The 12951-nt window shown below is 45.2% G+C and overlaps 1 protein-coding gene across 3 annotated transcripts in view; it reads left to right on the forward strand.

The window, feature by feature from the left end:
- The window catches only part of LOC121568781 (testis-expressed protein 2-like), a 41509-nt gene that overhangs the window by 15176 nt on the left and 13382 nt on the right, over positions 1-12951 (forward strand). For all 3 annotated transcript variants that reach the window (XM_045221055.1, XM_045221056.1, XM_045221057.1), the window contains exon 3: positions 9246-10977. In XM_045221055.1, the coding sequence (XP_045076990.1) occupies positions 9271-10977 (1707 nt within the window). In that variant the 5' untranslated portion in view covers positions 9246-9270. The remainder of the gene's footprint in view (positions 1-9245; positions 10978-12951) is intronic.

The raw sequence follows: 12951 nt of genomic DNA on the forward strand, positions 1-12951 counted from the left end.
ACATATACAACCACACACACACACACACACACACATGCACACACTCCCTCGCTTAGACACTTTAGAGAAAACCCATTTCATTCATTCCATTCCAGCCATTATTATGAGCCGTCCTCCCCTCACCCGCCTCCTCTCGTGTGTGAGTGTGTGTGTGTGTGTGTGTGTGTGTGTGTGTGCAGCCGTGCATGTGTCTAATATGGCTACCCAGATAATTATACAATGGACAAGAATAAACAGCTAGAATAACTCAATATCAACGCCACGCCTAATTTAGGAAATCACTCACTGATTATTGTCTGTGGTTCTGCCTTGGTGGGGAAAAACAATGACTGGCTTGTTACTGAACTACCAGCCGGGGCTCACAGCACGTCTCATTTTGTATGTAATTACAGTTTGTGTGTTTGTGTGTGCATGCGTGTACAGTGTTGTTTGTGTTCTGTAATAACCATTATGAATTCTTCCTGTTGTTGAGGGATTTATTATTTATTCTTTATTTGCACCAAAGAAAACAAGACAGAGAAAAAAATAAAAAATAAAAACGGTGTGCAGGTGAGGTTGGAAGCCCAAGGGCTTATATGAAAACCACACCACAAAGAAACAAAATATAATACATAAATACAAAAATTTGTTAAAACAGATAACAAAACCTACTAATTATATATGTATAAATGAATTGATCAGTAATCACAAAAAAAAGTAATATATATTTGTTTTGTTTAAATGTATGTGTGTGTGTGAGAGTTAGGCTACATGGAGGGGAATATTGGGTAGTTTGGTTCATCAGGCTGACCCCTGACCCCTAGTCTACTACTGGGTAGTTTGGTTCATCAGGCTGACCCCTGACCCCTAGTCTACTACTGGGTAGTTTGGTTCATCAAGCTGACACCTGACCCCTAGTCTACTACTGGGTAGTTTGGTTCATCAGGCTGACCCCTGACCCCTAGTCTACTACTGGGTAGTTTGGTTCATCAGGCTGACCCCTGACCCCTAGTCTACTACTGGGTAGTTTGGTTCATCAGGCTGACCCCAGATCTTCACTTGAAGTTATTGAGGGATGATGATATTTTGGGAATGTGAAGATAAGAATTCCAGAGGATGGTACCTCTGTATCTGATAGAGAATTGACTATGTGAGGTGCGGCAGTAGAGAGGGTGAAGGTTATCGCAGTGTCTTGTGTTTTATAGATGGATTTCAGAATTAACCTGGAAGAATCCATTGAAGGGTTTAGGTAAACTGTCTGGGAGGTATGAGTATTTGTAGATGAAAGTGCATGATTGGCTTACATTAATGTCGTAAATAGACAAGATATTGAGTGTCTTAAACAAAGGTGCAGATGGAGCCAGGTAATTAGAGGAGGTGGCTAGTCTTGCAGATGTCTTTTGTATGATGAGTCATTTGTGTAGGTAGGAGGCATATCTACTGGCCCAGACAATATTACAGTAAATGAGATATGGGTAAATTTAAGCTATAGTATAGAGTTAGGAAGCAAGCCCGATGAACCAAACCACTAATCTTTCTGATGATACCAACAGATTTCATCACTTTGCAGCAGACAAATTGAAAATGATCTTTCCAGGATAACTTTTCATCAATTAAAACTCAGAGGAATCTAGTGGATGTGACTTGTTTCATTTGTTTCCCACCAATTGAGATTGTCTTTTTTTTGTAATCTTTTTTTAAACATTTTTTTAAAACAATATTTCTTATTCTTACTAGTGAATACAATAAAGTTAGATTTTTAAAAAAATATTTCAAGATAATTTGTTTATCTGGAACCATTCAGAAAATGTTGCCATGCCTGAGTTGGCTTCATTAATTAGTGAATCAAAATTATTGTGTGATCAAATCCAATTGGTATCATCAGCAAAGAGAATGGGAAGTACGGTAGAAGACACAGCAGCAAGGTCATTGATATAGATTAGGAATAACAAAGGTCCAATTATCGAACCCTGTGGCACACCACAGGATATCTTGGCCCTGGTAGATGCACAGCAGTTTGCATAAACAAATTGTTCTCTATCATAACCATAACTAGTACATAAGGAGTACACCACATCAGTCACTGGCTTCATCAATAAGTGCATCGATGATGTCGTCCCCACAGTGACCGTACGTACATACCCCAACCAGAAGCCATGGATTACAGGAAACATCCGCACTGAGCTAAAGGGTAGAGCTGCCGCTTTCAAGGAACGGGACTCTAACCCGGACGCTTATAAGAAATCCCGCTATGACCTCCGACGAACCATCAAACAGGCAAAGAGTCAATACAGGTCTAAGATTGAATCATACTACACTGGCTCTGACGCTCGTCGGATGTGGCAGGGCTTGAAAACTATTACAGACTACAAAGGGAAGCACAGCCGCGAGCTGCCCAGTGACACACGCCTACCAGACGAGCTAAACCACTTCTATGCTCGCTTCGAGGCAAGCAACACTGAAGCATGCATGAGAGCACCAGCTGTTCCGGATGACTATGTGATCATGCTCTCCGTAGCCGATGTGAGTAAGACTTTTAAGCAGGTCAACATTCACAAGGCCGCAGGGCCAGACGGATTACCAGGACGTGTACTCTGAGCATGTGCTGACCAACTGGCAAGTGTCTTCACTGACATTTTCAACATGTCCCTGACTGAGTCTGTAATACCAACATGTTTCAAGCAGACCACCATAGTCCCCGTGCCCAAGGACTCTAAGATAACCTGCCTAAATGACTACCGACCCGTAGCACTGACGTCTGTAGCCATGAAGTGCTTTGAAAGGCTGGTCATGGCTCACATCAACACCATTATCCCAGAAACCCTAGACCCACTCCAATTTGCATACCGCCCCAACAGATCCACAGATGATGCAATCTCTATCGCACTCCACACTGCCCTTTCCCACCTGGACAAGAGGAACACCTACGTGAGAATGCTATTCATTGACTACAGCTCAGCATTCAACACCATAGTGCCCTCTAAGCTCATCACTAAGCTAAGGATCCTGGGACTAAACACCTCCCTCTGCAACTGGATCCTGGACTTCCTGACGGGCCGCCCCCAGGTGGTAAGGGTAGGTAACAACACATCTGCCACACTGATTCTCAACACGGGGGCCCCTCAGGGGTGCGTGCTCAGTCCCCTCCTGTACTCTCTGTTCACCCATGACTGCATGGCCAGGCACGACTCCAACACCATCATTAAGTTTGCCGACGACACAACAGTGGTAGGCCTGATCACCGACAACGATGAGACAGCCTATAGCAGGGGTGTCAAACTCATTTTAGCTCAGGGGCCACATGGAGGAAAATCTATTCCCAAGTGGGCCGGACCGGAAAAATCATGGTATATATATAACTTAAAAACAACAACTTCAGATTGTTTTCTTTGTTTTAATACGATCAACATACAACATAAAGCTGGAGCCTGAGGACAGTGTGTCCAAAATAGTACAAGCACAACATCACTATTAATCATAAAACATGTCAAGTTTATTTGAAAATTCTAAAGAAAAAGAACACACAAACACACAATGCCTCAGTGATTAACAGAACTGTTTCACAGATCACAGAACTATATCAGGGTGTCATTTCTCAGGCAGAAATGTAGATAAAAATAATGAAATCCTGTTCCCCAAACAAGTGCAAGAACCACAGAGTCAAGAATAGGTTAAATATACAAATAAAATAAAATCAATTAAAAACAATAGCACATCAACATAAAAACATATAAACATAAAGCTGGAGCCTGAGGACAGTGTCCAAAAGCACAACATCACTATTAATCATAAAACACCTCAAGTTATTTGAAAGTTCTGAGGACAAAGAACACACAAACACACAATGCCTCAGTGATTCACCGAAGTATATCACAGATCACAGAACTATATCAGGGTGTCATTTCTCAGGCAGAAATGTAGATAAAAATAATGAAATCCTGTTCCCCAAACAAGTGCAAGAACCACAGAGTCAAGAATAGGTTAAATATACAAATAAAATAAAATCAATTAAAAACAATAGCACATCAACATAAAAACATATAAACATAAATCTGAAAGCGTTGCTCAAACTCCCGTAACAGTCCCGTTATTTTATCTTTGAACCGCTTCATGTCTGCCACATGTTGGGTCGCACACACATTTTTCAGACAGGGGAAGTGAGCTGCATCACCACCGGCAAGTTGCGTCTCCCACAATGACAGCTTCAACTTGAAAGAACGTATGCTGTCATAATACTGCGTGACAACTTTGTTGCGCCCTTGCAGCTGTTTGTTCAAGTTATTCAGGTGCTCTGTAACATCCACCATAAATGCAAGGTCCTGCATCCATTCTGCGGAATGAAATTCTAACACTGGTTTGCCCTTTTCTTCCATGAACTGTTCAATTTCTTCTCGTAAATCAAAGAAACGCCTCAGCACAGCACCTCGGCTTAACCATCTTACCTCAGTGTGGTATGGCAGGCCATAGATGTGGTCTTTCTCTCTGAGAAGGCTGTCAAACTGACGGTGATTCAGGCTTCTGGATCGGATGAAATTAACAGTTTGGATGACCACCTTCATGACGTTATCCATCTTTAATGACTTGCAACACAAAGCCTCCTGGTGCAAAATACAGTGAAAAGTCAAAAAATCACGTCCTCCATTTGCAGATTGCACTTTCTCTCTGAACTTTGTCACAACGCCTGCTTTTTTCCCGATCATTGAGGGCGCACCATCTGTAGCCAGGCTGACAGCGCGGGACCAGTCCACTCCGACCCTGTCCAGCGCGCCGACGAGTGCGGTAAAAATATCAGCTGCTGTCGTTGTATCTGTCATCGGCACCAACTCCACGAACTCCTCGGTGACGGTCAATGTGTCATCAACTCCGCGGATGAAAAAATGGCCAGTTGTGCAACATCTGTAATGTCCGTGCTTTCATCAATTGCAACCGAAAACGCAATAAATGACTTTACTTTCTGCTTCAACTGGCTGTCCAAATCCACTGAAAGATCTGAAATCCTGTCTGCAACTGTGTTTCTTGTCAGGCTGATATTTGCAAAAGCCTGCCGCTTTTCAGGGCACACAATCTCCGCTGCCTTCATCATGCATGTTTTTACAAATTCACCCTCACTAAATGGTTTTGAAGCCACTGCGATTTCATTAGCAATGAGGTAGCTAGCTTTCACTGCAGCGTCACTGATGTCTCGGCTGTGAGTAAACACAGACTGCTGTTTCTTCAGACCCGCCAACAGTTCATTCACCTTCTCTCATCTCCGCTGTCCTTGAAAGTTGTCATATTTGTCGGCATGAAGACTCACATAGTGGCGACGAAGGTTATATTCTTTCAGCACTGCAACATGCTCTGAACACACCAAACATACAGCTTTCCCATTCAATTCCGTGATTAAATAGGATGACCATTTTTCTTGGAACACTCTGCACTCTGCGTCCACTTTTCTCTTTTTTGACAGAGACATATTGGGGCAATGAGGGTGCCAAAGCACATAATGTTAAAAGTAGAAGCCGTAATAAATATCGCGGGCAAAACAAAGTAGCTCATTGGCTGCACGTGCTTGACCTACTTGCTCTGCCCCGGTATAAACAGTTTGCTTGCTTAACACAATTGCTATTGCGCCATCCAGTGGACGCAATTGGAACAGCAGTTTATTTTATAGAAAAATTGCAAAAACTTGATTTTTTAATCATCTCGCGGGCCGGATTAAACCTGTTTGCGGGCCTGATTCGGCCCGCGGGCCGTACGTTTGACACCCCTGGCCTATAGGGAGGAGGTCAGAGATCTGGCCGTGTGGTGCCAGGACAACAACCTCTCCCTCAACGTGACCAAGACAAAGGAGATGATTGTGGACTACAGGAAAAAAAAATAGGACTGAGCACGCCCCCATTCTCATCGACGGGGCTGTAGTGGAACAGGTTGAGAGCTTCAAGTTCCTTGGTGTCCACATCACCAACGAACTATCATGGTCCAAACACACCAAGACAGTCGTGAAGAGGGCACGACAAAGCCTATTCCCCCTCAGGAGACTAAAAAGATTTGGCATGGGTCCTCAGATCCTCAAAAAATTCTACAGCTGCACCATCGAGAGCATCCTGACTGGTTGCATCACCGCCTGGTATGGCAACTGCTTGGCCTCCGACCGCAAGGCACTACAGAGGGTAGTGCGTACGGCCCAGTACATCACTGGGGCAAAGCTTCCTGCCATCCAGGACCTCTATACCAGGCGGTGTCAGAGGAAGGCCCTCAAAATTGTCAAAGACTCCAGCCACCCTAGTCATAGACTGTTCTCTCTGCTACCGCACGGCAAGCGGTACCGGAGTGCCAAGTCTAGGTCCAAAAGTCTTCTCAACAGCTTCTACCCCCAAGCCATAAGACTCCTGAACAGCTAATCATGGCTACCCGGACTATTTGCACTGCCCCCCCACCCCATCCTTTTTACGCTGCTGCTACTCTGTTAAGTATTTATGCATAGTCACTTTAACTCTACCCACATGTACATATTACCTCAACTACCTCAACTAGCCGGTGCCCCCGCACATTGACTCTGCAACGGTACCCCCCTGTATATATAGCCTCCCTACTGTCACTTTATTTTACTTCTGCTCTTTTTTTTTCTCAACACTTTTTTTTGTTGTTGTTTTATTCTTACTTTTTTTGTTTAAAATAAATGCACTGTTGGTTAAGGGCTGTAAGTAAGCATTTCACTGTAATGTCTGCACCTGTTGTATTCGGCGCATGTGACCAATAAAATTTGATTTGATTTGATTTGACTATATAGCCAATTATATGTATAATCATGAAAACCGTAATAATGCAATTTAGAAAGTAATATTTCGTGATCAACCATGTCAAAATCTTTGGATAAATCTAAAAAGATGCCATGAGCATATTCATTGTTGTCCAGGGCTGTAAATATTTTACAAAAGAGCCATATCTGTGGAGTAGTTTTTACGAAAACCATATTGGTGCTCATATAGAATACAGTGTTGATTCTCTTATACACCACATTTTCTAGGATTTGAAAAAAGATGGTAGTACAGATATTGTCACGATCGTCGACAGATGAAGCGGACCAAGGCGCAGCGTGATAAGTGTACATACTTTATTTGTGTACACAACGAACCAAAACAACAAACGAAACGATACGTGAAGTCCTAGGTTATACACAAAACCTTACGGAACAAGATCCGACAAATGACTAGTGAAAACAGGCTGCCTAAGTATGGTCCCCAATCAGAGACAACGAGCTACAGCTGTCTCTGATTGGGAACCACCCTGGCCAACATAGAAATAAACAATCTAGAACAAAACCCATAGAAAACTAAACATAACAAGTCCACACCCTGGCTCAACATTTAAGAGTCCCTAGAGCCAGGGCGTGACAGATATTGGGCGATAATTTGTAAAAGATATTGGATCCCCAGATTTATAGAGGGGGATAACTTTGGCAATTTTCAAATCTTTAGGAACAATACCAGTTTGCATAGATTTGATGAAGATATATACGTTACAGGCTCAGTAATCGAGGAAGACACTGATTTCACTAAAGAGGCACCAATCTCATCATGACCTTCTGCTGATATCTTTAAGTTACGAATTACCTCCATCACCTCCATCACATCAGGAGGATCAAACTGAAACAGAGAAGGGAAATGTCCCTTAATGTAATCCAAGGGATTGCATCAGTTTTCTCAATTTTCTTTGATAGAGAGAACCCACATTCACAAAATAGTTATTAAATTCACATGAGGTCTTATTTCCAACAATAAATTGAGATGGGATGTTTGTAGATGGCTTTTTCTTATTCAACAGTTGATTGAGGATTTTCCAAGTGTAATTTATATTATTTAAGGATTCTTGGAATTTATTAGTAAAATATATTTTTTGGCATATCCAAAGTAGGTGAGTAATGTTTTCTTAAAGTTTTTGTAATTTGCAGAATCCATCGGGGAAGAAAGGGCCATTCCAATGCGCCCTCTCCATCTCCATGAGTTTAGGGTCCAGTTTGAGTTGATCTGCCAGGAGTGTCTTGGCCTTGACTTCTGTGTCATGCCAACTTTCAGTCTTTATGTCTTCAATTCCATCGATTCAAATGTTATTGTGCCTCAATTGGTTTTCGAGGTAGTATCGTTTTGGAAGAGTGCTTGTCAAGTGTTATTTGGAAAATTGCAAAATCCTCAGACATGGTTTTGAATGCGGTCTGGCTGGTGACATCCGCACCCTTTAGGTCCTCCACCTCCGACTGCGTAAATTCCAAACTGTTTAAATTTCATTACAGCCTTAAACAGATCATCAACCCTTTTGTTGGTAGAATCCATAAAGAGTTGCAGGAAGGATTGAACGTTATTTTCCTGCAGATCTATTAAATCTTTATAGAACTATTTTTGTTGATCGAGTAGTTCATGGAGTGTAGTGCTTGATACGTACTCGTCTTCCGCATTGAGCTTTGCTGCGTTTTTCTGTATAGTATTAGCCATGCTACAAGCTTGTTGTGAGCTAAAATGAGTTTGCAAACACAACCCACACCAAAGCCCCAAAACAAGCTTGATCACACATGCATCAGGATGATAAACATAGAAAAAGCAGAGAACTTGGTCACTATATGGATCCTGGCTGCACTTTACTAATCGAGTAAGTTAGTGCTGTGGATACAAGCAGTATGTGGTGCTTGGGAGAGACAGTGGTAGGAGCATTCGCTTACCCATAGAACGAGCAGCATGAACGAGCAGCGTGAACATGGTGCCTCAATTAAAGCTAGAATCCTTAATTGAAACAATAACATAGTGTTTTGGTAAAACGCTGAGGGATGAGCCTGGAGAAATGTAAGCACTCTCAAATTCATAGACTGGGTTGTGGATGCAAGGAATGACCATCCATAATATAAAAATGATAGTTTTAACCATGTTTTGAGGCTATACAGTTTTATAAACATTTATATTGTTTACAAACTTCGGAGTAAAAAATGCTTATATTTTTGGTTCTGATGGGGTACGACAGTTGAGCTCATGGGACATTTATAAGTTATATTCTTCAAGAATCAATGGTCCAAAATGGATGTAGCAACTAAGGATTCTAGCTTTGAACCCATATTTTTCTTTCTTTCTCTCTCTATCTCTCTTTCTCTCTCTTGATCTCTCTTTCTTTCTCGCTCTCTCTCTCTGTCCCTGTCTCTCCCACACCCCTCATTCTCTCTCCCTCATCCCTCTCTCTCTTTCCCTCTCTCTCTCCCTCTCTCTCTCCCTCTCTCTCCCCCTCTCTCTCCCCCTCTCCAGGCTGTGAGCCCTGTGGAGTGTGGTCATGACCAGCCAGGGCAGCAACAGCAGCAGGAAGGACAGCCATGCTGCTGACAGTACCCCCTCCTCCTCCACGCCCTCACGCCTGCCCCCCGGCCCCAAGCTGCAGGTGCAGCGCTCCCTCTCCCGAGACACCATCACCATCCACTTCTCCGCCCTGGGAAAAGAGGAGGATGAGGACGAGGAGCTGTATGGGTTTGGGGCGTCTGTGTCATCATCCTCCCCAGGAGAGGGGTCAGAAGGGCTGGGTGGGATGGAGGGGAGGACTGAGGACCAGGGCATCGTGACGGCCTTGGAAGCCAGCGAGGAGCTACTGTTTGAGGCTGGAGGGATTGAGACCACCACTACCATTAATGTGTCCTCTACCACTCTACCCCACAGCCCAGCCCTGCCCATCCTCCCCTCCTCCACCCACCCCACCCTCGAGTCCCCCCCTGCTTGCTCCTCCTGGCCCTCCAATCACACAAGACCCACGATCCCTCCCACTGCCACCACCTCCTCCTCCACCACCTCCTCCCCCTCTCGCTCCGCAGCCCTGCCCTCCAAGCCTTTCCTCAGCCTCAGGTCCCTGTCCAATGAAATGATGGTTGCCTCTCCTTCTTCTGCCGGGCGGCACCGCCACCACCTGATGAAGACGTTCGTCAAGTCTCTCTCCACAGACAATACCAGGCCCGACCACCAGGAGGCGCCCTCACAACCATCTCTCCCCCAGCAGCGCCCACCTCCAGACTCCCGCGTCAACAACCTGCTGCTCTTCAAGCAGTTGGGCCAGCCGAGGGGCTCCACCGCGTCTGGGGGTGGTGACTCCAAGACGGCCCCCTCCTCCCCCCTCACCAGCCCGGCCGACGGGAGGTGTTTCTTCAAGGTGCAAGAGATGGAGGCCAGGATCGAGGATACTAGGAGGCGTTTGTCAGAGGTCATGTGCGAGCCAATGCAGCTGTTCAGTAAGTTCATGGGCGACGAGGCTGGAGGCGGGGCCGAGGGAGTGGGTACAGGAGGGGGTACCTCCGCTACCCACTGCTCCAAATCCCTCTCCCTCAGCGCCACGGAGCTCACCAACCTGGCAGGCCTCAATGGGCACGCAGAGAGCAACGACAACTACAGCATCAAAGAGGAGGAGGGAGGCGACTCTGACGGAGAGGAGGAGGGGGAAGAGGAGACCCCTACTGGTGAAGCCCCAGCAGACTCTGTCTTCTCCTCTCCTCCAGCCAAGACCTCCAGGACCTCCAGGGTCTCCTCCCCTCCTCCTCTCCCCAGGTCCTCCTCCCTCGCCCTGGGTCACTGCTCAATGTCGGCCCTGGTCCGCCTGGAGGACGAGGAATTCTTTGAGCTCTACAGTGAAGACTTTGAGCTCTGTACTGACACTGAGACACCGGACGGGGAGCGGCCCGGGTCCCTGCAGATCCAAACGGGCAGCACGGGTGTCTGCAGTGAAGCCGAGTCCGACGAAGAGGAGGAAGACTTAACAAACGTTCCCATCACTGGCCTCCTCTTCCTCACGTGTCTAGTCTACAGTTACCTGGTCCTCCCCCTGCCGCCCTATTTGTGTGCGGTGGTGCAGGGGGTGGCGGCAGGGTTCATGCTGGCTGTACTGGTGCTGTGGCTGTCGGCTCCGAAGGTCTCCAGCTGCAGTGGGACCAGGCAGGGCAGACGAAGGGGGGAGCAGTGGAACGTGGCCCAGCTGGATATCAAAGAACCTGGAATCTTTAAGGTAGGTCACTGTGTTAGCAGTTTAGTGCTAAGTATTTAGAAATTTGACTACTTACATCTGAAATTAGTGCCAAAGCAATTGTAAAGCAAAAAATTGTAAAGGGTGCATTAGTATTAGACTGGAACAAAATCCGGCTCAACCTGCAACTCTCCAGAACCAGAGTTGGTGACTGAACACTGTCTTACGTTTAACATCCTATCCCTGTATTTTTTTGTGTAAGGTTATGACATAGAAAGCTTTCTACCCAAGATGATAGCTAATATATTTATAAATGCAACAATAAAGATATTGTCATGCGTAGGCATACTTTTCTGTTGTGCAACAACCAAGGTATAAGGCAGATCACATAAAGAGGATCCTGACATCTTAGATAGGCCATGTCCTTCCCCTAGTAGTACCTGTCATCACTGTGGACAGATAGCCTGACATCTTAGATGGGCCATGTCCTTCCCCTAGTAGTACCTGTCATCACTGTGGACAGATAGCCTGACATCTTAGATGGGCCATGTCTTTCCCCTAGTAGTACCTGTCATCACTGTGGACAGATAGCCTGTAGCTTCTATTGAGTTAGCAAGCTGAGCACATGTTGCTGATAGCGTCTACAAGATAAACAGCTGATACATGGCTGGCTTTTCCCCAGTGGGACTCAGAGAGAGTAGGGAGGATCTTCAAGGTTACGTCCCAAATGGCACCCTGTTCCCTATTTAGTGCACTACTTTTGACCAGGGCCAATAGGGCTCTGGTTAAAAGTAGTGCACTATATAGGGATTAGGTTGCCATTTGGGACGCTAACCAATTCTCCATATCGCCTCTCTGTTTGTCATTAAAGCTCAGGACTAAAACCTGATGGCTGCTCAGTTTATCAGATAGGACAGGAAGCAACTCAGTATCTGTCTGTAGATATCCTTCTTCTTCCCTCTCTTCAATGGCTAAAAAGCATGGTTGCCAAGGTAACAATTCTCTTCCTTCCATGAATCCTAATATCCACACGAGTACTTTTCAGTAGGCTTGAGTTATTACACCATTAAACATTACACTGGCTTAAATATTGGGATGTAGAACCTCTACTGAATGCTCATGCAGCATTCACCATGGTGGCTTCCCAGTGGGATAGAAAAACATTGGCTGGATGAGAAATACATCAAAGTCCGGTGTGGCTCAGCATGGTGCTTGCAACACCAGGGTTGTGGGTTTGATTCCCACGGGGGACCAGTATGAAAATGTATGCACTCACTACTGTAATAAGACTCTGGATAAGAGTGTCTGCTAAATGACTCCTCTAATCTAACGTCCTCATTGGGCTGTCTAACAACATACTGAGGCTGTGTAGCTACTCTGGGGTTTGCCCTGAAACAACCTCACAGATTAAATGGTCTGTTGATTTGTCAAACATTCTCCTTTTAACCCAGTCAATGTGCTGGAAACTGAAACAGAGGAGACACGCTTAGCGGTTGGCCAGCGGTTATGTAAGCTTGTGCGTGTGTGTGTGTGTTCTTATTTGAGTGTGTGTGTGTACTTGTGTGTGTTTGAATCTGTGTGGGCACATGAGCTCAATAGCCTCTGGCAACAGCTGTACTAGAGAGAGGCTCTCTGGTCACGCGGAACATAGCACAACAAAGCGCCTGTGGAACAACACAATATAGCCGGCTAAAGGAAGGGTCATATGGTGCAGCTCTCACCCACAGTCACACTATGATGTCATCATGCCCTTCTGCTCAGTATGATGTAATTCATGATGTAACGTCTCCCAGTCTTTGAAGAGAACTGAACAGACCGTTGTTTTTGTTTAGATGAAGCCATGTTTTGATACTAGCTCCACATATCAACATGGTCTGGATGATTCTCTCACTAGGAAGTTAGTATGGACCAGGGGTATCAGCTAAATGTTGGAGACCGTGTGATTATGTGGTTGTATTGCAGCCCATCACACTCCCCAATTAGTGTGTGTGTGTTTGTGCGTGTCATGCATACATA

Source organism: Coregonus clupeaformis, chromosome 7 (assembly GCF_020615455.1).
Source record: "Coregonus clupeaformis isolate EN_2021a chromosome 7, ASM2061545v1, whole genome shotgun sequence".
NCBI classification, from domain to species: domain Eukaryota; kingdom Metazoa; phylum Chordata; class Actinopteri; order Salmoniformes; family Salmonidae; genus Coregonus; species Coregonus clupeaformis.